The sequence below is a fragment of the Nipponia nippon genome, unplaced genomic scaffold (assembly GCF_047370975.1).
Source record: "Nipponia nippon isolate SJK-2023a ecotype South Korea unplaced genomic scaffold, ASM4737097v1 scaffold_21, whole genome shotgun sequence".
Lineage (NCBI taxonomy): Eukaryota > Metazoa > Chordata > Aves > Pelecaniformes > Threskiornithidae > Nipponia > Nipponia nippon.
In genome coordinates, this window is record NW_028262338.1 from 4,743,601 (window position 1) to 4,769,997 (window position 26,397).

The window sequence follows — 26,397 nt, forward strand, 5'->3', positions numbered from 1 at the left end:
CTTGAAGGCATGATGATATCGGGGCTTGTTGTGTTGCAGGGATCATTCCCCCATAAGAAATGCACAGGACAGATTTCAAAGAATTACTCTTCCTGGCAAGTTGCTGCCCTGTGTCCTTTTGCCATCTCTTGACAGAAGTTTATTCCTTTATTTTGCAGCATTGCAGTAAGGAAAATCAATAGCTCAAGACTTACCAGCAAGCAGAGATCTGTCTGAGACTAAAATGGCAAGACTCTAGTTGTGTGTTTCCCTAAGCCTTTTGCTCCTTTGTCACCCATTCCTATCATGTACCTTTCAGACTGAAGGAAAAGCTACTTCTGTAAGCAGTGAGAGTGCAAATGAACATCTCGGGTATATACAGAGTGCACAGATGTGGTGTCTGTGTCAACGCAGCCTCCATGATCCACATCAAGGAGCAAGTGCTGGTGGCAGGGCTGGGTGGTAGGAACTGGCCCGTGTCTGTCCTGTCTTTAGGGTTCAAGCTGTGCTGTGCATGGTCCTCTCTTTCACATCAACGTCTCCCAGCTGAGGAAACTAAGTGATTCATTGAAAGGAAAACATGAATACGTATGCAGTGCGGATGCGTGGGGAGAATGACAGAGCAGCAGAGCAGAGGGAGAGCCAGCCTGACAGTGTAGATACCCCGTTTGAGCACCACGCAGAGGGAGAGCCACATCAGATTACACAGTTACTGCTTCTTCTGTGAGGAGCTGCTGCCATTTCTTGCTCTTGATTCACTGGAACTCAGTTCTGTGCATATTCAGCTTCTGTCTTTTTCCTTTTGTAGGCTTTGACTATAAGATAGAATTTCATAGCATTGCAATTCAGAAAAACACAAGCTAACAGGTTCATCCGTCTTGATAATACAGGCTTATTGCATTTCTGTCTAAATATTTCTCAGCCGCACACAAGATAATAGCTCATATTACTAGACCTGCAAGCTGCTTTCCTTGCGTCCTGGGGCCACTTAGGAAATGGTGGGTAATATCCTTCTTTATAGCCCTAAAGGTTCCTTTGGAGGGAGAAATTAAGCATTTAGATTTCTTAAAAAAATGCAGAAATACATCAGCGCATATGTAACATTTAATACTTCTGTAAGTCAGTACGCATTTATTTTCCTACTGGTTACAATACCTATGCAATGTAAAAAATCAAAGCTGTGCGAGTACTGTAAAATATTTTTGTGACTATTAGTTTCAGTTTCTTATTTGTTAAATGGCTTTTCCTGGAAGATACTCTTACTTTTTCTGCGTGCATCTACTATTAGCATCGATCCATGTGACTCTTACAAAAATTAAACATCTACACTGCACATTCAGGTTTTGGAAAAAGCTGAACTTGCTCTTTACGCTGAGGGGTATTTTGCATTCACCTACACAAAATATAAAAATGTTCCTATGTCATTTTTTTATCCATCGCAACCAGCATTGCAGAGCATATTTGTAATTTTTGCCATTCAGCCATAGAACAGAAATAACTAAACATACCTGTCAAGTTAAAATAATGAATAAACCCAAGGAAATAATGATTGATCTGTGTGTAGCCATTTCACGAGCAGAAAGCGATTGTAAATTATTTGCTGTACATAAATATGGAGTATATCTTAATGAAATGTTACACTAGAAAACTCCTTTAGTCTGGGTTCTCAAGGGAAGCTATTATCCGGAGCCCTCTGAAATTCCTGGCCTTAGTTTCTTGACATTTGTGTACAGTATTCAGTGTTACTGTTGCAGTTTGCAGTAAAATAAAACAAAAGGAGGAAGATAAACAGTTGGCCAGATTTTCCACTCGTTTGGTGTAAAATCTGGAATAAGTCTACTGAAGTCAGTGGTTGGCCTCAAATAAAAGCACTGAAATGGCCAGAGGAGAGTTGATTATCGCATGTTGGCTTGTGTATTTGCTTATGTACCTTTTAATAGACTGAGCAATATGTGTCGGTATTTGATGATGTGCATAAAAGGCACAGTATATTTTAACTATGAATACATGAAAATTTAAGGAAAGGATAAATTTCCATTGTGGAACAGATTTCAGGTTGCTTTGATCTCAGCTGGTATCTTTTGAGTGTTTTCAGAACTGGCAAAACAGGTCAGAGGTATTGAAACAGTCAGCTATTTGAAAATACTCATTAGAGACAAGCCTTTTGCACTCTTTAGGGGGTGAAAAGATCATATTACTTCAACCTTAAAAATTTGTAAATAATTTTCCTCCTCCTTATCCATAAATTCACACTGCACTCAATGTATTCCAACGGTGTATTTGTTTCTGTCTCCTGTAATTGGTATTCGTTTTGATAGTGACCGTAATGAATTCAAGAGAGATCTCCGTGGCCATCACATTTGCTTTCCTAGAAATTCTGCTGTAATGCAGCATTATTATAACATTAAAATAACATGTTACCAACTTACCATCTTCTATGGAGAAACATCACCTGCAGCATAAGTTAATTTTATTAATATATTAGTTTGAGCTTTTGCCATCTGTTCTACCCCCTATAATAAATGTAAAAAGCATATATTTCACAATTAACTCATTAAAAAGATATGATTGATTGAAATGCACATGCATGTTCCCTACACAATACAGAATGCATTTAAGGTGAGATATGCAAAACCAACCAAGCAGAGAGTCTGAGTCTTAGCAGTGGACATTTTGTGATACAGCAACGGTTATTTCTTTACATCTCATGGAAAGGGCCCGCATGCCGAGGGACACAGGAGGTGGTTGCTTCCTTTGCCTCGAGAGTCATGGCCCGCCTTTGCAGGGACTGACTGGCTGTGTGTCACAGTTTTGCTTGGGGAACTGCTGCTGCTATATCGTCTGAGGACAGTTTGGCATGTATCATCGCTTTGCTTTTCTCTCTTCTAGTTTATTCAGTTCTGAATCACTAACTGTTAAAATCTACCTACCCTGATCTTTCTAAATAACTTCTCTTGTCTATCTTATAGTAAAAATCAGAGAAAAAAGCAAGAAGACCTAAATGCTGTGCAGCCTGACTTCTGGCAGGCAGGAGGGCGCAGGGAGGAATTGCATTTTCGTTAGCCTCCAGCTGAAGGTGCCTTACTGCTCTCCCAGTCTGTTGCCATCAGGAACATCATAGGTGCTGCAGCCACAGCCAAGACTAAACCTGTTAGGGATGCAGAGATTAAAACTTTAATTTTAACTCGGAAACTGCATCCTTTTAATCACAGTTTCTTCTCTTCCTACAGTGAATAGGAATAGCCTTTTTTCTTGTCAGGCGTGCTGCAGTGAGAAGGGTAGGCAACGCATACACCGTCTGTACTTCCTGATGGTACGTACAAGTGCGGCATCTTGGGCATAAGGGTGCGTGCCCTGTCTATAGGGAAGACTACCCCTATATGCCTTCCCCCGCAGAAGAGCCTTGTGCAGGACGGCTGAGGGTGAGCAAGCTGTCTTGAATAAGGAGTTAATTCTGCATTTTTCTAGAATATGGTGCACATAGGCAGTGCCTCCTGGATAGCTGTGCTCTCTACCAGTTTATCGTGATTGTCAAGAAATATTATGTTTTTATAGTGTCATTACAATCCTGAAAGTTTTGCATATATCTCTTTTAACATCATAAGGAGTAGTCATTCTTCAAAATTACCTTCTTGGGAAGAAAGTTTTGTGGGATTTTTGCATTGTCCACTGGTGTTGAAAGATGCCGGTTCAGCAGTACTCTTGCTAGCTAGTGAGCTAATTTCAGTCTTGATAGCACATTTTTGCAAATGCTCTGCAGTAGTGTTATGTCAACTCTTCACGTGGCGAACTGCAGGGTTTGGTCCCAACCTGCAGAATATTCCTGTATTTTATGAGAAGAGCTGCTAAAGGGAATGCTGCTTTCTTGCTTTATTCCTGAACAACTTGGGATGGTCCCAAATGCATCAGGGGGCAGTGGCAGAAACATGTGCAAACTAATAACCTGCAAATTCTGCAACACACGTGATAAATACTGGAAAACTCCAGAACCATTTCATGAAGTATTTAAACGTATGTCATATTTGGTAGTGTGATTAGACTATACATGTGTTTTTAAAACGTATTTTGGTTTATGTAATCCCCTTTCCCATGTCCCTTGCTAATAAATAAAACACCAGGTGGACTAACCAGCACCGAATGATCCTAAATCTGTTGAATGTGCTAAACTACCACTTGTACTTCACTTGAGATTGATTTCACAGATTGAAAATGCACTGCTGCTGGTTTTGGGGGTTTTTTTGTTGTTTTTTTTTTTTTTTAAATGAAAACATTTACATTAAGTAGAGTGGATGTCTGCTGTGTTCTCCTGTCCAGTTGCATTGCAGGAAGTATTTGTTTCATGGGTGCCCATAGCTGTGGGCTCGACTAGCCACAAGGGATCTGTCACCGGCAACTCATTAAAAGCCAAACCATCGCTCCTGAGAAACAGATTTCCTCACTGTAAAGGTTGCTTCCCCCTGAGTAAAATGTCAGATAAATAAAAGCTGAAATATCTCGTAAGTGTGCTCTACCTATAAAATGGAAGTACATAAGCCAGCAGTATTTAGTAGTGGGAGGATGTATGTTTGGTGACATTTAATATGGTGGCATTTATTATTTTTATAATTTTAATTTTTCTGATGTGGATCAGAGCCGACTACCTCGATAATAAGGTTATACATAATTTTGATTTACCCAATTTCTGTATTTAGTATATCCACTGCAATATATATTGTTTACAATATCAATTTTTGGACAAACCATAGATTTCTAAATATTTCTTGTAGGTGTAAGACAAGCATAAATACCAATTGTTTTTTCCTTTTCTCGAAATGTATTTCAAGCACCATTTAAAGGCTGCACTTTCCTTGTTCTTATGGTAAAACCCTAATGCTGATGGCAAGAAAGATGAAGTGTACCACATAGGCCTAAGTCGCCCTTTCCATCTACTTCTAATTCTGTTCTGATCTTCCCTGTGCTTTCTATTTTGCATAATTTATTGCCTTCTCCTGCCTAAGAGGGCTTCTCCTATAGCCGTTAGCAATGCAGCTCCGTAAGCTGGTCATCAGCAGGGGTTTTGAAGAGTGCCATGGATGTGTCATTCCCATCAGGAAAACAGCACATCTGACACTGCGATGTGAACATTTTGTGTGAGAACCCCAGGCTTGATGGTCACTTTTAAAATTTATAGTGAATTTTCCCTTTGATTAGGTGGAAAACAGTTTAAAAAAATCAGTTTCAGGAATCTAGAGATTTAAGGTGTATGTAATTCACTTGCCTAAATGTGGCATTGGTGTAAATTTTTAAATGAGGCCACAAGTTCCATGTCCAGAGCTTGACAAAGGAAAACCTCACCCCTAAGTTTGAATGGGATCCAGTATCTGGGATTTGAAATCTGCTACAAAAAGTCAGGGTGACTATTGATATTTCCAGGAATTACTTATCCGCTTAGTTATTTTGCTGAGCCCTGCTCGGTGCTTTCTGGGCTCATGAATCTTTTATCCCAGTAAAGCATAGATAAATTTTGATGCAGCACCCATGCTGCAGCACCGCCTTTCTACAGAGAGTAATGAATAGCAGGTTTGGCCCTTTTCTGTTTTAATAGTCTTACAAAAGTCTCTTTGACAGAAACAAACTCCAGAAAATACCATGATTTAAAAACAGGCTATGTGGTATTCTTACTGTCCTTTTGATATAGAACTTGAGTAAAATGGGATGTGACATCAGTTGAAAAAGTATGAAAATCAAATTTTCTTTATTTTGTACTTTTTTAGGCTAACCTATGCCTACAGTTTATCTTTGGATAATTTATGCTGTCTTTGTGCCATACCTTAATTTTGAATACATTTGTTGAAAATTTCCTGTAGTGTTCATTTATGATTGTCAAAATGAGCTTTTATTTTGGGGAAAAAAAAAAAAAAGTACTGGTTTTAATTATAATTCTAAATAGCTTCGTAACCACTGTGAACTCTGAATTTACATCATTTTTATGATAGCCACACCATTCCAGGTTTATTGATTTTGTCATTTGCTTCATTACATTTAATGCAAACCTTTTGTATGGAATTATTCCGGTGCTGTGCTGGGCACGGAGGGGTCAGCGTATGCCGTCTCTAGCCAAAACAGCATAGCAATATCATTTTAGTGCAGACTCCATGAATAAATGGGGGTTGTAAATACTGTCCACCAGCAGAACAAAGTTTGCCTTCTCCTCTTGACCTTTCCAGCTGGACAAAGTTAAAACCATAGCTTGAGTAGTCTTTTTTTTTTTTTTTTTCTTCTTTATTTTCTTTTTCTTTTTTCTCTTCTCCCCCTGTGTTTCAACTCGGCTCTTCAGTCAGTGCAACACATGTCTTTTAGCTAGCAAGAAAACGTGTCTTTTGGCGCACGAGAGCAGGAGCCGGGCAGCGCCTTCTTGTTCGTGGCAATGCCATGCTTTGCCGTGGGACTTCTCTGGCAGGACCAGTTCTGTGCAAAATGGAGATCTTGCCTATGGTGACGGGATCTGCAGGGAGTGCTGCCCTGCTGCTCAGAATCAGTTTTGAAGGGCCAGTGTGCTTGTCAGCTTTCGAGGCAGAAATACTGTGAGTCTCTCCAGTCGTTTCACTGTTTCACTGGGATTAAGTTTTGATATTTCATTTTGTAAATAGGCAACAGTGTTCCTGGATTCGTTGTGCCTTTTAAGGTGAATAAAACTTTCTCAGTTCTTAATTAATACTGCATCACTTTTTCTGGATAACACAATTGCTATTTTAAATCTAACTTTGTTAAAAAGAGTGATGAAAACACTGGTGCAAAACAGGTAAGTAAATGGATTCTTGTTTTCTCCAGAAGGCAATGATTTAGGCTCAAAAATTAATTTCAGTAATTGATTGGGGGACTGGATTTCCTGCACCGCTCTTCCTTGACCACAAAATAAGATGGATGTCCCCCCTTCTTGACCCCACCTCAGCAAGGCTGCTGCTTGGCTATTGTCAGTCCCCAACTCAGCTGCAGCTTTCTGTGAGGGGACAGAACCGGCTATTTAAAATGACGATGACGGCAAAGCCTCTGTATAGTTTCTTGCCCTGTTTGGAGCACAGGAGGGAATGATGGTGTTTCTCATTCAGTGATTCAGTCTGTTACATGGCTTCACTCTCTTGCAATTGGGTGGCTCCGTGAGATAAAGTGGCCATAGGAAAATGAAGCCACCTGCAATTCAGTACAATCCAAAATTGTTGTGCCTTGAAAGGAAAACATTTTTGGAGGAAAAAAGAATTAAACTGTAATGGTATAATTGTATTTTGCAGTCTTTTCATCATAAATTGGTTTTATATGAACACACGTTCACTGTGTTTATACAGCGAGGGATGTTATAGAGTCCTTTTAAACAGCTAAATTGCTGCATCATTTGAAAATTTCATCAAAAGAAGCTCGGATCATGTAAATCCTACATGGATATTCAGAAGATCCTGTGGAGGATCCTTGTTTTCTTTTATTTTAAAAAATCATGTTGGTGCTTGGACTTGCTATCTAACAAGGATCTCACTCTAAGTGAGGCACAGAGGGAATCCTCAGGCACTCAAATATCTGTTATGAGATTAATAGAAATAGTGTAAAGTTGATTATCTAGGTGTAAATCTGAGAATGGCTTTAGTAAAATAGCTTTGAGGTAGGCAAGAATAAAAACCCTTTTGTTTAAGGCCAGATGACATAGGGCGAATGTGAGATGACAGCATTGGAAAGGGCCGTTAGATGACGGTCTCATCTGTACAACTGATTTCTGCTACCGAGTATCATTTTCCTCCACTTTTTGTCCTACCAAAAGCCTGTGGGATCTAATTTTGCTTTTGTGTACCCTTTGGTAGTCCCATAAATGTCAAAGAAACAAATGAGAGAATTCTATCTTCATGTGGAAGTAACCTCTGCTCCAGTCTTTTGTGGTTTGGTTTGGTTTTTTTTTTTGAAGCTCTTTTTGGAGTTATTTTTCCAAATCATTGAACAGTAATACAGTAACGCCATGGTAATATGCATACACGGCTTGTCCAAGGTACTATTCTCATACGTAGAATTCTTCTTCCTTTCTCTTGCTTTACTAGGGAAAGGGAGGATTTCTTAATTGTCCTTTTGAAGGAACATAAGACTTTGAAGAATGATCAAGATTATTTCCCAATATAATTCTGCCTCAATATCCTGTCAGTCAGAAGTTGCTTATATGGCAGTCATGATAGTTAATACTGGAATATAGAATGGTGCTTTAAAAAAAAAAAAAAAAACAACAAACAAAACCAAAAACAAAACACCAAACCCCAGAATTTAACTTATTTAAACAGATAAGCTAATGGGCTATATAAAACTGCGACGTGGTGCACAAGATTTCTTAAGGCAAATGGTTTGCCTTAAGGTCGGCATAAGCAGTTCTTGCTGCATTTCCAGGTGCACAACATAAGAGTCACCGCATCCAGTCGGCTTCTCAGTGCAGCGAAACATTATTCTTTTTCATACAAATTAAAAATTGCGTGGTGTGATGTGTGGTGGGAAATGGATCTTTCTGGTGTGAAACTTAGCTTCAGAAATGAGCCTGATTTTTTTTTTTTTTTCTTTTCTTCCTTTTACTTTTTTTGTGACCCCTCGATAGCCCTGTCTGTGAGTTTCACCCTTGAACCTGCTTTATTTTGTATTTAATTTATATGCTTAAGCTCAGGTCGTACGCAGCATCAGCTATTGATTAGGTCCTGCTTTTAAAACCAGTCTTATAAGGGAGATGACTGCTGCAGGGAGATGAGGTGGTTTGCCCGGACTGACTCACTGAATGAGGGGGCTCGCGGTTATCGGAACCGTTTTGGTGGGGGGTTTGTTTGGTTTTTAGCTCTCTGCTGTGAGCTCACATTGCTTTTGAAAGATATGGCGCTCTCGCTTCTTGTGGAGCAGCTGGAAAGCATAATTAAGGGTTAATGTTCAGGCCAGGGAGGGGGGGATAAGCAACAAGCTCTTGCCAGTAAGTTGGGCAAACAGCACTCTCAGGAGAATGACTGAGAAGGATGGGAGAAATGTACTGTGAAGCCAATTGCGCAGGTATCCTCTTTACCTACTTACACAAGATTTGTTGCTTTGATTGCAAGAAAGAAAATTTGGGGCAGGGCTTTTCTCTGGCCGTTTTATCTAAGCGCTGTCACATTTCACTATGAATTAGATGCTTGAGATTTTGTCTAAAGGGTCAGGTAAGGTAACTGGTGTGCTCTTTTGATCCAAACTTGCTGCTAATCCTACTAGGGAGTAAAAGTTTGCTTGCACATGACTGCCTTTTCGTTATGGCAGTCCTGGCAGAGGAAGCAGCTGTGTCTGCTATGAATATATTTATGGACTAATGTCAGGAAAAAATAATAATAAAAAAATACCACCTAACAAGAAAGTTTCAAAGTCATATGGATTAAGTTAACGTTTAAGATTCTTTGTTAATGGCTTTAATCTTGTAAGGCTTGTAGAATCACTACTCAGTGGCTAGTAAGTAAATGTGAATGAACAGTTTAGACATGTAACCATTTATATTTAAGAAATCACATTGTCTAAGATGACCTGAAGGTTGATGTTATTAATTTTAAAATGAAATATTTTTCTTAAAAAAAAATAAAAACTTAGCAACTTGCGGAGAAAACTATTGAACTCTATAACTTCTACGAAATTCTGTGTATAAACCTGCATCTGCAATATTTCTTGTTGATGTTAGATGTAAGGTGTAAAACTTAGATAATAATACTAACCATGTTGCTAATAATAAGCCATCTTCTACCTATATCTATGGTTTTTTTCTTTTAAAATTAGGGATGCAGTTATTTCATGATGCTGTTTTTACTAGTTTTAAATGCAGTAATTCTTTCACGTTTCTGTGTATTAGAAGTCCTGCATTTATAGATAAATACGGACTTTTAAGTTACCTTACTCGAGTTTCCTGCAAGATGGAATAAAGCCCTTTGGAGGCGACCTGTCATCCTGTTTTTGCAGCGCGTGTTGTCTTGGAGATTATGGTTGTCCCTTGGTACTGGGATTTCAGTTTCGGATCCAGGGTCAAGTCATTCCTTGCCCGGCAGTTAATCTCTCCAAGCGGACAGTGATTCAGAAGGAAAGCTGAAAGACAGACTTCAGCACCTGTTAGGCTGCTTTTAAATTCTACCCAAGAACTAAGCTTACGTGGTGATATCAGGTACCAGTAGGGTTTTGATGATAATTTTACTTTCAAGTACTGCAATTCAGTAAAACATTCATGCTGTTATACATGTTTTACCTATGTCTTTATAAATGTACTTTGTGACAATAGTAACATCATCAATATCTCTTGCAGTGAGTGGTGTTCAGCACTTTTGATATAAACTCTCCCTGTTCTATGTTTTAGGTGGGTACTTTACATGTCCTGAGGCCAGGGAAGCATATTTTAATTTAGAAATGATGTGGGTTAGTGGAACCGGAGGTGTTGCGTTGAGTTCCTGCAATTTTGTTAAACCTCCTTACGCTGCTGACAGCTGTGTGTCTGCAGGGCGGATGAATAAATGTATTAAAGGGTGAGGGACTCAAATACTACGGCAATCGCGTAAATGTCAAAAATAGATGGATGCCATTTGCTTTTATGAATTAAAAGAAATAGACCTATGGTTTCATGTAGATGGAAATAAACTCTCCCTGGTGAATATGCGGAAGAGTTGTCACATATGCTCTGTGCCCTGTTCCCGCAGGAGATACAGTGGTGCCACATTGATTTGGTAAAACATTGTTCAGAAAGTTAAAGATCTGCTAACAAAAACTGAATGTAGTGATCCAAACATATTGGATGCTTATGGTTCATATGGGTGTTCAAACAGGAACATTTGCTCCAAAATGCTTGTAAACATAAATCTGCAGGATGGATTGCTGTCTTTACCCTGGGTGATAAACATTTCACAGATGACATGAATTTGGCTGGCTTGAAAACAATAAAACAAAATGGCTTTTTTTTTGTCAACTATGATCCAGTTTGCTTTGTATTTCCATAGCACTTTTCAAAGTATTTCAAAACTGATGTAATTACTAGGTCCCAAGATGACCAAGAGCAACATTATTTTTGGTTCCCATTTAATATGTCAGGTCTTTTATTTGCTTTCCTTTTGTACCATCTTTTCTGGCATTTCTTTTGATTGACTTTTCTTTAAAGTTCTTTTTTTCTGTCTAGAAACTAGTTATTCTTTCCTAACGCTTCTTGTTCTGTAGATGCCCGGTTAAGTGTTTTGGGCTTTCATTTGTTATGTGCAGGTGTTTCATTGACAGCATAGGTGAGTTTTGCAAGTGTTCCAGAAATGCGGTAGACTTGGGCAGAGGAGTGGATGGCAGAGGAGGACACAAGTCACAGAAGCATAATTTGTGTGATATTTTCTTTTTGAAATACGTCATGAGATGATTAACTTGAATCTGGATAACTACTGGAGGAAGATGGATGGGCCTTCAAATTTATATATAATTGCCCAACAAACATTTCATGTCTAGGAGTGAATTTTGGCAATACTACTGATAAGAATCACCTTTAGGCTGGCCTGCTCAGGACTCTTGCATGAGGCTCTGAATCCACACAGAGTGAGGTTTCTTCCCCCTCGGACCTCACCGTGTAGCAGGCAGGACACGACAACACATCTCTGAAACAAAAGGCTGTGATTTCGGAGAAGGCTGTTTGGTGAAAGTTCAGCAGTTAAAGCTAAGCTGTTTTGTATCAGTGGTGTATGGCCCAAAGCAGGCTCCAGTCGAATGTTTTCCATTCTGCAATTGCTTATAGCTTATCCCCTTCCCTATAGAAATGATTTCCTAATGTTTTGGGGTCTCTGTGACAAAGGTGCTATCCCATCGTGAGTCTCCTAGCTCCTGGGTGAGGCAGTGGCCCAGCACCCTCCAGTCCTGGAGCCACTCTCAGACAGTCACTGCTTTTTCACTGAAGGCTCTTCCCTGGTTTGGAAATGCTGGTTTCTTTTTTTTACACACTTGGTGTTTGCCAAGGATACCCCACTTTGTAACAATAACAAAATAGCAGGTTTTGGTGCTTATTTGAACCCTTTACCAGACTTCTCAGACTAACAGGAGTGTCGTTTGCTTACTCATGTAATACGTACTTACATATGTACTTATATGAGTAAACAAATGTACTTATGAAACTACATAAGTTAGATATATCAGCACACAGAGGGCCCAGAGAAGCGGGCTTTGTACTAAACATAGTACAAATATCAATAAATATATAAAAAGCGCACAGCAAGAATTCACCCTTTCGTCAAAGTTTTTGTAGCGTAAGCAGGTAGTGCAGAAATCCAAAGCACGTGTTTTGTTAACTTATTTCTTTGAAATCACATAGGAGAACAAGCAAATTTGGGGCAATGAAGTATAGAGTCAGAACTGTAACCATAAGAAGTAATTCTTAAAAGTGGGAATTTGGATATGGAACTTCAATTCATTGCCTTGAGTAGTGAGAATGAAGTTTGATGTAAATGTCTTAAAAGCTCAGAAGCTCGATGATGAATTCTAAGGTCTCTCTCCCACCCTTAGCACCGACTCGTCTAAATTTGCCCATATGCTTATCTACTATTAATTACAAGTCAGCCACAGGTCTGACTTACAAAATGAGATATGATGCTAAGAAATGACAAATATAAAGACTCTTAAAAACAGAGGATCGGGATGTTGCGCGTGCATTGAAGCAATGACTGGAAAACAACTCTCAAATGTTTTTACAGTATTCATTGCTAGCCTTGTTTTATATCAGGAAGAGGGCAACGGCCTTAGGAGCACAGGTATATGATGCCCATGGATCTGCTGCTCTTTTTCAGTAGGCCTGAGAAGTCACATAGCTGCAAAGCAGAGAAACGTGTAATCAGAGTGCGGAGTCCGGGTTTGGAGCTGCATGTGGACCTCAGCCATTTAGCAGGATTTGCCTATTAAAATCTCTGATAATGCCCAGACAGGTAGGCAGTGAACAAGAGAAAGCTGTAGCTAAGCCAAATGGCTCCTTGTCTTAAAGTAATTGAAAACAATTATTCTTCATTGGTTATTTTTCACTGGCCAATTTTACAGTGGAAATTACTAGAATAATTTAAACTTCATGGCTCAAAGGCGAGTTGCTGTTGCCAGATCAGTATAAGAGAAAAGGCATAAAACCAAAGCAGAAAACCTGGAAGCACCCCACACAGAGACCTTTCCTCATCTGGAGTGCCACTTACTCATCCTAAAATCAGAACCCACAGCTGTATTAAAGATGAAATGGCCTGCTCCTTGGAACCCTGTAGAAAAGCTTCTGAGCCTGTGCTAAGCAGGATCAATACTGGAAACCCCTGTCAGAGTGATTTAAAACTAATGCAGCATCTTGAAAGATGTAGTGTTCGTTAACTATGATCCAGTGACTGTGGGTTTTAGTTATTATTTTAGCACTTCTTGGATGTTGAGGATCTGAATACGACCACGTTAAAAAAAAATAATCCCCCAAACCAAAATGGAGCACTGAGATATCCCAAACTGTTCTTCCCTCCCTAGCATTAACTGGCCATTCTTGGTTTTTTAAAACAGTGTGATAAACCAGGATCTGATTGAAAAATTAATTGGTGTGTTATACTAAGATACTACAGTTCATAACTGCAAGATGTTAATTGTTTGGGTATTCATCCACTAGGTATTAATATCAATTTTCTAATTTAGGGAAAAAAAAAAAGTCGCCAAAACACAAAAACCAGTAAGGTTTGCCCAAATTTACCAGCCCTGTAACAGGGTTGACACTTTGCTGTGATTTTACTCACAACATTTACTGTTCTGGGATTATTTCCTCCTAATATTTGTCTTAAGAGCTAGAAAACATATCTCAGGTCATTGTATGACTGTGGGTGATAGAATTAATCTAATGTAATATGTGATTTCAGAGGGGACAGATGTCTGGAGATCAAATGTCAAGATTCCTTTTTGCTCTGTCATCTTCCTAACTGTGTAAAAGAGGTGCTTCTGGCGTCTGGCCCTTGGGCACGTTTACCTTCGCTTAATTGCCAAGGTCTGCTGCGTTTGCTCTCTGCCATGGCCTCTATCTTGTCATGTAATTTTCATGTTTGCTGAAAAAGCCTAGGCCTCTTAAAGGCATGAGAGCCCTAGTTTTCCTCTCAAAGCCGAATTTAGTGAATTATTAATAATGAAACTGTGTAAACAATGAAACACCAGAATTAATATGATTTTCGCTAAGTGACCCTGTTAAATAACCACCTTGCTTTGCTACATCCTGCCCTTTATCCTGGCAGTACACGTGGGCATCTGTAGCCCCTTCTCCCGATAAGCTCTGCGCAGCCCTGTGCTGCTGGGCTCCCGCGGGCAGCCGCAGGGAAGCCCGTCGGTGGCGTCCTGGGGCCAGCAGCCCTGTCGTCTGCGTCCAGAACGTCTCCTCTCCTGCGCTGTGGGTAGGAACCAGCAGAGCAATAACCCTGCCTTGTTGAGTTGCTCCAGAGTTCCTTGCAGCCCTCTGGCCTACTGAAGCCATGTTTTGGAAATACTGGTAGCGCCAAACAAATTTTGTCTGTCTTTGACAACTGACAGCCGATACAAATTTTAACATTAAGGGATGAAGCATTCTGTGTCTTTCTTTTTTAAGTTTTGGTTCTGTAATGAATTTGTTACTACACAGAACATACGCACAGAGTCGTTTTCAGGGAAAAAACCCAAAGCCCAGTTGCACGCTGCTATATTGATCTGCTGTAACAGCTAGCCTGTGGAGGCTTATTTGTTTTCCCTTCAAAATGAGCATGACTTACGTGCTGTTAGTTCCATGCAAGTAATACCGTGATGGTACGTGAGCCTATGTAAACATTGACCTTGCTTATAGTACGCATCCTGACGCATGCCTCAGGCAGCAAGGCCATCGGGGGCTGACCGTGGCGCAAGTTTGCGGTGCTGCCGTCCCCGAGGAAGGATGCGGGCACGGGCAGCCTGGTCCCTGCAGGCACGGGGAGCCTTGTCCCTGCAGGCACGGGGAGCCTTGTCCTTGCAGGCACGCTGTCCCCGTGTCTCCCTTAGAGCACCACACAGGCACGCTGAAGGGAAGGAAGGGGCTCAAGGTTTGATGGAAGTGATGGCCACAGACGTGTAAACAGGAGGTAACTTCCAGCTAGTATTGCTGGTCAGGGGTGGAACGTAGTAGTTACTTAGTGATCCTATTCCACCTGCAGCAGCTAGGTGGACGCTAACCTTCTGCACCTCCTCTACCCCATGCTCTTTGTACATTACAAATTTCTACTCATTATCTAGATTAAACATCTGCATATTTTTTCTATATAAGTGCCTTAGTTTCAGATTTTCCACAGTTTCATAGTAACATCCCTAATGATATGATTTCCTATTAATATTGCTAATGTGATTCCCTAGTATGATTTCCTATTAATAAGGTGAATGATTAGTAACATTTTGGAATTAGAACTCTTCTTTACCTGTGGTATTTGATACTGGGCAACTGAAAATAACAATAAATAAAATGAAGATTTATGTAAGTGCAAACCTTCTGAAAATGTTAAAACCACTATGGTAAATAACTTTCATATTCTCTAACACCTATTTTATCTTCCTCATTTCTTCCCCTTTTCCCCTTTGGGGCTATGGCAGAGGAGAACAACAGATGGTTATCAGTCAAGAGTAACTAGGGAAACCGCAAAACCTGCCCCAATTGCTATGGAGACAGCCATTTCTGTGCTTGGTATGCACTATTTGTTACATCAGCAACCAGAGAGAGTTAAAAAAGGGAAAAAAAAAATTGTTCCAACCCCCCTGATACTGAAAGGAAATCTTGGGTTTGTGTGTATTTATCCTTGTGGGAAGAGGGCAGGACTAGTCTCCATGTTCATTTGCCACTTAAGTTTTGTGTTAAGCTAATACGATGTTTATTTTTTGACAGAAACATTTTGCATCATGAGTTAATGTAATAAAAGAACTTAGAGTAAATACTTAATACTTTTAAATAGTCTGCAGAGTAATTGTTTACAAGCAACTCTTCCCTCCCAAATCAGATATCCCTCCCTCCTTATTGTAGCAACCTGGCAACACAGGTCAGGTATGAAAACGGAAGGCAGAGAATATGACTGTGCCCAATTATTTCATGCAGATGAGCTGTTTTGCACAATGCTTCAACCGTAGCTTTTGGCAAAACCACATCTTTAGGAAACAAAAAAAAAGGAATTTTGGAACACTTGTAAAAATGCCAGAGGGAGATTTCAGCTTGATCACAGCAGCTCTGTCATTTGTGTTTTGCACCACCTATTTACTCCACTTGAGATTTATTTTACTGTTGAATTTAATGTATTAATTCTTTAAATTTTCTAATACAAGCAAGCTCTTGGAGAATGATTTTAGTAAAGCATCAATAAAGAGTAAAAATTAAACATGAAAAATGCATTAAAAGCTTCTTTGAAATAACTTTCTATTATTTCAATTTAATAGAATTCAGTATTACTTCAAAGGACCATCTATTATCATTTATGATCCTTCCTTATCAATTCAATTTAAGGATAAGGACTTTAGTTTGGTAGGTGAGAAATTTTACCTAGATGTATTGGTGTCACTTTCCTTTCAAATTTTAACATTCTCAAAGTTATATAAGGACTGGTTTGGAGGCTGGACAGTAAATGTTATAGAATGTCTCTGTAATTCTTACAGGTTATTGAAGAGCTTCAGTACTAGGGTATGAACTTTACAGGAAAGTGGTGACATAGACCCAGAAGTTTGTATTAGGAAAAAAAAACAGAAAAGGTTTGGGGAAAACGTTCTCCAAACCGAGGTTCTTTTGGGGACATAATTAACAAAATTCATTTTTTTTCTAACAACAGTTCTGTAATAAGTGACAGTGATTTTACCTTCCTGGAAAATGACTATTGAAAATTCCTTTAAATTCTTTAGTAATGCAATACCTTTAATATGGATACTTTTGGTTAAAGATGCAAGTCTTTTATTAACGAGGAAATGGCTCTTGCTTAATCTCAGATATATAACAGTAGATATCTATAACAGTAGTAATGTCCTATCTATAACAGTAGAACTTTCTTAAATATGCAACTATTCTAACACTGCTTTTTATGCTAAACATGTAAAATATGAGAAACAAAGAAATCTGAAAAGTATTTATTACAGTACTTGTTAATACAGGCTTTTATTTAAATATTTAACTAGATTGTGGACAAAATATAGAAAGAGGTTATAGTAATTAAACTACTGTCACATTATAATTAAAAACCAGATTAACACTTGAGCTCTGCAGTGGCCTCGGTGGTGTTTGTAAATGGAAAAAAAAATCCCTCACTGAAACAAAGTACAAAACACCGATTATATAGTTCATTATTGGGAAAAGTTGATGCTTGAAGGACCTCTTCTTCATGAATGTGAATGGCTAACTGCAGAAAAAAATCTTGAAAGCTCTTATATGTGGCATCAGGTTAGTTGGTGTACTATGAAGAAATGTTGCCAGTAAAATAAATATAGGGGTTTAAATATTAACTAGCTTTTAATGTTAGTAAAAGATTAGATTATTTCGGTTTTGGAAAATTTCACCCTGGAGGAATTCAATTCTTTAATATGTTAGAACAGTTTTGGATTTTTTTGATAAAAATCAGCTTTGTTGCTGGGGATTTTTATCTCTCAAATGCATTTGAAAACTAAACGTTCCTTATTGTTGTGAGCAAAACCTCCAAGCCTCGGTATTTAAAGGATTATTTCAAATGGCAAAAGAATATCAACATTACAAGATCCTATTCTTTCCAAATGTTATTTGAAATTTCGCTCTCACGTATGATAGATAAATATTCTGTCAGGGGAATTGTGTTTTAAACAGTTATAGTGGTGTCTTGGTCAAACCATAGACTGTCCAGTGATATAAATCTATTAGGATGTGGCGTGATTTCTCATGTCATAGAAAGGTGATTTATGTCTAAGTTTTTTTCTTTAAAACATCAATTTTAAAGATAGACAATGATCAACCAGTTGCATGTAATTTAGTCACATAATTTTCCTGCTTTTTAATAAAAACGGAGACTAGCTATTGAGTCATGGTTAGAGTTAGATTATAATAATACATATGGCATTATGTATTAGAGCTCTACCATATGAAAGATGCCTTTTTCTCCAAATAATTTTATAAATTCTCTCATTGTTTATAAACATTTGTCTGTGTCACACTTTACCTAAATCCCATATACCCATCAATATTTTCCTTGCTCGAGCGTTGTGCCCCATTCTCTGGGATCTTGTGGTGTTGCTCTTTGTATCTGTTCGTATTGTCTGGTTGCTAATTGCCTGTCGGGGGATCTCGGGTCCCTGGAGCCTCCTAGGTGAGGTCAGAGTAGGTAATTCAATCACACGCGAGCTGCTGGGTTTCCCAGGCAGGGATCTCAGCTCTTTGACGTTGGAGCAAGAAGCGAGCCCAAGTCCAGTGCTTTGTGTCTAATGCAGGAGGGGTTAGCCATTTACCCCAAACGCCTTCACCCAAATAAAAGTTAGATATCTATCTAACCTAGCAAAAACTTAGAAGTTCAAAGTTTGACGGTGCTTGTTTGTTCATGCCTTGGCTTGTAGCTCTTATCATGTGCCATATGTATTGTATGGCTATTTCACACAGCTCAGTTATTGTGGTTTCATTCATCCTTTAGCCTCTTACAATATAGAGGCTCACTTTTTCTGTGTGAGCACCCTGATTTTCTTCAGAGGCAGCTGAATCACTAGGTAGTTTTAGATAAAGTCTGAGCTTAGTGCTGTATTCCTTGAACAGGCAGGAGTAAACAGAGGTATAAAAAGTGACTTTGTCCATTTTAAAATTGTGTCTTCAATCTGAGTTTGTGTTGTCTGACCTTTATTACGCCATTATGTTACACCGTTACATGCATAACGTTCAGAAGGCAGCGATGAAGAAATGAGAGCAGTGTCGCGTGTTCCTCGAGGAAATGTACGTGCCACCTGTTTTGAAATACTGATTTCGTTTTTTTCCTTTTTTTTTTTTAAAGTTGTGTTTTTACTTTCTCTGCATATGATTAATTTTATTCAGGTAAGATACTCTTCTCAACAAATGTTAGGCATGTCTATTCTGTGCATTGAAGAGCTGCATGCAGAGCTTACCCACTTTGAGTATGTGGTCTGGCTGCTAGCCCACATCACAGGCTTTTTATTTTGTCTTTACGGGTATAAAAGTACGTGTTGGACACCTGTCTCTGCCTTTCTGCAAGGCTTTACGTGAAGTTTTCTCAAAACTTTAAACTAACACGGTGTCTTGGAAGGAAGATGTTGTTTAAACTCTCAAATTTCTAGTCTCTGCTTAACCGCTCACCAGGGTGCTGTACAGGTGCAAAGAAACATCTTTACACATTGAGAAATAAACGGGGAGGTGAAGGGTCTTAAACACAGTCATGCCTAATTTTAAGACAACTAATAGTTCTGTTCCTTTTGAGAAGAAATTCTCATGCTTTTAAACACCGATGTGAATGTTTTGAAATGATAGATATCAGGAGACGTGAGCTCTGTGTTACAAAGAAGCATTAAACGTGGTGATGTCTCCCAGAGACTCTGCATCTTTAGTTCATGGGGCACGCAGAATCAGGGTGTATCTTTAACCAATATTTTCCCTCTTTACTGACTATCCTGCTAAGTCCATGTCTTCTGGGCGTCTAGAGGTTGCCCCTGCTATGGTCCTACGGATTAATCACACGGACTAAACTTGGTTGTTAGCGCTAGCATGACGGGACCTATAGAAATATGGTTAAGCTTGTCATTACGCTTTTTCAACAAAAATCAATCTGAGCGCACAGCGTTTTTTTAAAAACACAATGCACTGTGAAGCCCTTTAATCAGAAGGCTTTGTGACTTGCACACTGGGTTTATTTGCTTATTTTAGTGTATTTGGCAGAAAAATCAATATTATAGTATAACTCAAATAAAAATAGGCAATATATAGTACTTCCCGTGGAAGAAGAGAGAGAGGTGATTCTCAAGTTGCGCCTGCTTTCTCTTCGTCATGCTAGCATGTGCCAACTTTATGCTTAATAAAGCCAACTGAAGTGTAAAGTACTTAGTCATGCAACTAGCGTTATATTTAACTCATTTTAAGTTTATGCTTCCTGAAATCCACCATCCTTTCTGTTTGAGCAAAAATATTTTAACCCACACAATTAAACAGAGATCTTGGAAAAAGCCACTCAGCAGCCACTGCTCCTCCTAGCAGTCAAAAATATATAGTTTTTAGCATCTCTGCTAGGTGGTGGGAGAAGAAGAGAGAACATAAAGAAATATGTATGTATATACTGATCTACTTATGTATATATACTATGCATGAACTCTTACGCTACAGAAAAATCCACTTTGGATGATTGTACATCCCGGTCAGTATAGGAGACATCACTGAAGTTTTGCCAAATTCAGCATGTTCTCCAAAGTTATGAGCGCTACGAGAAACCTCAGCTGGGCTTTGTGCTTGCTAAGCTCTTTAGTAGACCTTATAGCGTGTATGGTTTTTTCATGCACTTTAAATCATAAAAACCCCGAATGTTCATCCAGACCAGACTACATTACAAAGGATAAGTTTCCCCTAGTCTTCAAATATATACATATTCAAGATGTTCAGTGTTAGTAGATCAAACTCAATTTTTAAAGGGGTGCATAAAGATTATATTTGTTGTTGCTTCATTTAAAACTTTGTATCGCCTTCTGCGCTCTACCCCAAAGAGACTTTGGTTTGGTTTTTTGTTTTGTGATTATACGGCAGTGCTCTGTTTATTCTTTATTGTTGTATGATAAGAAAGTTGTGACAAATGTCTATTTAGACCAAAAAATAGGTACAGCAAATAACTGGAAAGAAGTTGGTAAAACTATATAAATATATTATACACAAGCGTAGTATATTTGCTATCTCTGTGTATATATTTATTATTTTGTAACAGCAACCGGGAACTGCAATGCAGTCTTGGTATCTTTGTTCGTGGTACTTCACACACACCGGACAAATGGTCCCTGCCTCACCAAACCTAAAGTATGTGCTGTGCAAAGGGTGGTATCATACAGAGTTGGGAGCCCGCATCTGTTTTTTTATGAAATGCAGATATTGTACTTACACGTGGGTAGGTACATAATTTTATTTCTCTAAGTGTAAAATTTAAAGGATCAGATGTCAGAAAATGTAATTACTGAATTTTAAATTACAACTTATAACTTCAGTTTTCTAAGCAAAAGAGACAGATGTAGCTGTACTGCTGTATCCACATGTATTGTAAAATATATTTAAATCGTGCGTATGCAGGGAGACAAATGGGAGAACTCCACCATCCAAATATTAAATTACACATTTTGAAGCAAAATAGTGTTTTAAGTGTATGTGTATATAATGCGTTCTGTCACTGGATTGCTCTCCCTGATGCAGTTAGACGGAATCTGTATTTAGCCAGAAGTCTTTCAATAGAACGGGCTACCAGATGGGACCAGTAACAATGCAGAGAGGCATCGAACCACCACAGACATTTGGTGCTTAGAATAATAAAAAGACTATAAAATTAGATTAGTTGAGTCTAATTTGGAATTGGTATATTCCCTATGCACTCTCACAGCTCTTGGGCAGATAAAGCCTGGAGATTTAGTACTGTCAGGACAGAGGACTCCAACTTCCAGTAAAAGAAAAAAAGGCATTCTGGGAGGTCACGGAGGGCAGCACAGTGACCTCCAATGATTTACAGGCCTTTAGCTTAATGAAATTGTTTCAGTGACATGACGGTAAAAGCTCATAATGGATTGGATGCCCTAATGTAATGAAATTACTCCCTTCTGCCTTTAAAAAAAAAAAAAAAAAAAAAGGCGCAATTAATATTTACTGAGACCTGACAGGCTTCAGTGTGCGGTAGCGTGCAGCGCTGTCAGACAGCAGCGAGCAGAGCCAGAGCAGCGTGGCAGCTGAGCAGCCCTGCGCGGGGTGGCGAGCAGGCGCTGCGAGGGGGTGGAGGGACACCTCGGTGATGGGGAAGCCCCCAACCTGGCGCTCCGAGGCAGCTCTGCCCGTACCGGCCAGCCTTCATCCTCTCCCTTCCTTTCTGCAGGCAACTGGACAACAACCAGATCAGCTGCATCGAAGATGGAGCCTTCCGAGCCCTGCGCGACCTGGAGATCCTGTGAGTTGACTTGGTGCTGTGCTGGGGCGGCGGGGGGGTGGCTCTCCCCGTGCTGCAGTGCTGGGCGAATCTGGGGGCTTGATATCCTTCCTTCCCACCTCAGACCGGTGGTATAGGTAGCAAAGTGAAATCTCACACTTCCCCCAGGCTGGGGTTACTGCTAATTAAACCACAATAGACGACTTCTCTGTTACCGCTCCTGAGGAGCAGGGATATTGCCGTGCTCGCTGCTGCGTGGAACAGATGGGGTTCAGCAGTATTCAAAGTGTGTCCGATGTATGCTCTGCAGCCAGAAACCCGGCCAGGTCTGCGTAATGTCGAGTAGCGGATGGGTAACAGGTTTGTGGGGAGCAATATTATGAGATATCAGACTATTGCCCTAGACAAAAAGCTGTTTAAAAGGTGTTTGGTATGTAAGAGGGAGGAGAGACGGGCGTTTGGCAGGCTTGTTCAGTGCAGTCATTGGCTTTTGGGGAGGATCCTTCTCTGAGGGCTGAAATAACACCACGTTGTGCTCTTCACGTACCACAAACTTTACACATCAGCTGTTAAAGCTGCAGCACAGACCAAAAAAAGAAAAAAGGGATTTGACAGTGAAAGCTGACTCTAACAGAGAAAAAGCACATTAGATTTAGAGCACCATTATTGTAATGTAAAATCCAATATTACCCAGAAATCAGTATCTAAGCAGATAATTTGCTTATTACTAACAGTTCCTTGTTCACTTAGAGACCTTTTCTGGAATAGGTTTTGACTGTATGAACTGATATAAAGCTTTCCCTGTTACCTGAAAGTTACTGCCGCAAAGCTGAATGTGTTAATACCTGTGAAAGCACACAGTCCTAAGCCAAAATGGAGAGGGAGCCGGGGGGACCCCTCCAAAATTCAGACCCTCAACATCTGAACTGGAGTTAATACTGGTCCAGCACTGAAACCGTATATGCTTAAATACAGCAGGGAAGGCCTGCTCAGGCTGCTGAAAAGCTTGCCCTTAAATTACACGGTATGAAACAGCAAATGGTAGATGGGTAAAGCCAGCACCTGCCTCACACAGTCCTGGCACCTTGGAGATTCAGCAGACTCAAGGCTTTGCCTTTGCTTCCGAGAACAGGCAATACAATGGCCTTTATAGGCAGCGCTGTGCCACGCACCACAGTGGTTTTGAATATGCATGTGAATAATATTGGGAATTCTTCCTCAAGGGCTCTACCCACCCTCGGACTGATGCTCAAAGGAGTTTTGCCATCAGTTTCAGCAGCAGCAAGTTCAGCTTCCTGAGGGACCTGGGAGTGGTGGCTGTGCGTGTTTGTCTGTCACAGGCATCTGGGATGCTTTTGGCCTCTCTCTCTCCCAGGCTGGGATATTGATATTGATCAGACAGTGTGTGTTGCTCATATTGAGCTAACAGTAGGTATCTGCAGAGTTTCTTATCTGGGAACTTACGTTATCAAGAGTATTGTTGGAATTCTATATTAATAGCACTTTTCAGGAAAAGTAATGTGTTACCACTATAAAGTTTTACTTGTCTGTCAGATTGAAAAGTCTACTGTGTGGTGAAAGAAAGGAAGAAAAGAAAAAAGTCACGTACTCCTATAAAATTGACTTCTTTTTTTTTTTTTTTATGGACTGATCTTTCCATATCCGCAGAGAGTGAATCAGTCCTCCACTGACAGTAGACTGTGCTATGGCTTTCACTAAAATAGGCTGGACAATAGGCAGAACCATTTCTGTAATACACGGAGTTCTGCAGGCTCTGAAAAAGTTGCTGGGAATGCATTCCTTCTCCCTAGGACGCAGTAAATGTTGAATTAGTTTATTTATCTCTCTGCTTTTAATTGGTTAATTCTATGCCAGTTATTTGTGGGTGGGAGAAGAGGAAGCTATATAAAATACATAATAATCAGTTCTTTAATGTATTTTTAATTTTCAGCACAGACATACTGCTACAGGAAAAATCAATCTTAATTCTAAAAGATTAGAAAATAGATTGATAATGTCTATTTCTAAAGGTATTTTTCTTGCAGTCACAAAATGTGAGTTTTATACTTCCAACCTAATCTGAATTTTTTCCAAGTTTTTCTTCAAAGAAAGTTTGAGCAGTTATATCTCGCTATCAAAATAAATTTTCTTAATGCCCCAGAGAATATCATATCTTCAGTTGTAAAACAGTCATAATATTAAAAAATTAAAGCTATTTGAACCATAAAAGAATATTAACAAGTGAAACCAATTTTCATCATTTCAGACCCACTATATATCTTATGCAGATATATTTGAACCTGTAATGCAATATGTAGAAGATATTTAATCATTCTGGCAAAAATTAATCTAATTATCTGTTTGAACAGTTTGCAAGGGTACCAAATAACGTATTTCGTCTTTATCTTACTGAAATCTTGTGACCTTCCTGATATCAAACGTTTACATTTCTGCATCTTTTCTCTGCACACCCGCCTGTCTACAGAACTCTGAATTCTGTAGGTAACTTGGGGCAGAGACAAAATGCTTAGCATTACTCAAAAAAATAAATTAAGAACACTTTCTTTAAGAGCACTTTGGTTTCTGGATTGCACTGTTCATTCACCTTGAATTCCTCAAAAAACATGAGTGCAAGGAGCTTGGTGATGTGGTAGATGTAGGAACAGAAGGAAGTTCTGCAGTTATCCTTCAAAAATGAAGAGCACTCCATAGTCCGTGTTACTTAGTTCTGTTTATCAAGCAAGCTGTTTTCATTTACCACTTTTATTTTCTTTTTCATGTGTCATGAGTAAGTTCTGTAGCAACAAATAGCACAGAGGCAGAGGTGAAAAGACGACTGAAATTTGTGACTAATTTCAGTGCTCAGAATGGTGCAGTGAGTTGCTAACTCCAGCTGAAGCTTGGGTCAGACCAAGGCACTGATAGCGGCTCCCAGTACAGACACTGTCTTTTGATCACGTTTTTGTTTATGAGCTTCCGTGGTTCAGATGTCCCAAAAGGCGTCCCTGATCCTATAATCTGACCTATGTAGACCGTAATGCAGGTGCCAAGTGCTACTGGTGACTCTTGAGTTTTGGGTTAAAAAGCTGCAAAAACGTTGAGTATAAAGTGCTTTGGTGCCTTCTGCCGATTGTCTTTGCCCCTGGAGCAAGGTGAAGATAATGCCTGAGAAATGGCATGCAGAAATGACGTGCTTGCTTAAACATCCTTTCTTGGCAGTTTTGTATTGGGGCTAGTTTTCTTCATTTTTGTGTCAGATTTCCCAGAAAGGTTTTGTTCTTAATCTGTTGATAAAATAGCTATGTTTCTTGTTGACATACTTCCTTTTCCTCCTTTTGCAAGACGATAAAGCACATTTCAGTGGGTTTGTTCTTGCATTCCAACACACAGAAAGGTGTGTGCAACCACTGAAACAGCAATCAAAAGTAACAGGGGCATGTATTTGTAAGGGGGTGGCAAAAGGTATTAGCTAACTTATGACCTGTTGGAATAGAAATGTGCAGAAAAGTTGGAAAAAAATCAGTGTGAAACTTTCAATAACTGAAGTGTCATTTTTAGTAGGAGAAGATTTTCTGCTACTCTTAATTTTTAGTTATGTCCCGTGGCAATATCTGGCAATAAGAGTATTATTGAGAAACAGTTATTAGTGTAGCTGTAAGTACATTTAAAGATTATTAAAAAAACCTCGCAAAACAAAACCGAAATAATACCCCAAAGAATTCTTTAAAGTAATTGTCCACTATTCCTTATGGTGTGTGGCAATACAACGTTCATGTTCTTTGTAGATTAGAATTTAGTCCATGGCGTTATTTCCAAATGTCCAAAATTACGAAGCATAGGAGATCCAACTCTTCCAGAGCTCAGAATTTCACCTTGAGTCTCTTAGGATACATGAATAAAAGGAATTAGTTTCAAGGTGGTTCAACAAGCTCAGTCAAACTAGATAAACTAGTAATATCGAGTGAGTGATCGCGCTATTGTCATTAGACTGGAAGTGCTGAACAATACTTGTGGTTTTAGGATCTGTATCTCGGTAAGATACAGAACTCAATTTAGCAAAAAACGCTTTTAATTTATTTGTTATTGTTTTGCCTCGCTGGGGTAGCTTGAAAACTGCGTGGTGACAAGGCAGTTGTGCCATGTGGACAGGACAGAAAGAATTACGAGTCACTGTTGGCAGCTTAGGTGGAGTGTTTTCCTTGTTTTATATTGTAAAAGCTGGTTTTCCTTCTACTTCACAATGATAGCCAGAGGGACTGGAGCTTGAATATGTTTTGTTCATTGTGGATTTTCTGTAAAAAAAAATTCCCAAACCCAATCATACCAA

At 39.3% G+C, this 26,397-nt stretch overlaps 1 protein-coding gene across 2 annotated transcripts in view; it reads left to right on the plus strand.

Annotated features, from left to right (window-relative positions):
* The window catches only part of SLIT3 (slit guidance ligand 3), a 601,195-nt gene that overhangs the window by 349,755 nt on the left and 225,043 nt on the right, over nt 1-26,397 (plus strand). For both annotated transcript variants that reach the window (XM_087759961.1, XM_087759962.1), the window contains one exon: nt 22,020-22,091. In XM_087759961.1, coding sequence (XP_087616087.1) covers nt 22,020-22,091 — 72 coding nt within the window. The remainder of the gene's footprint in view (nt 1-22,019; nt 22,092-26,397) is intronic.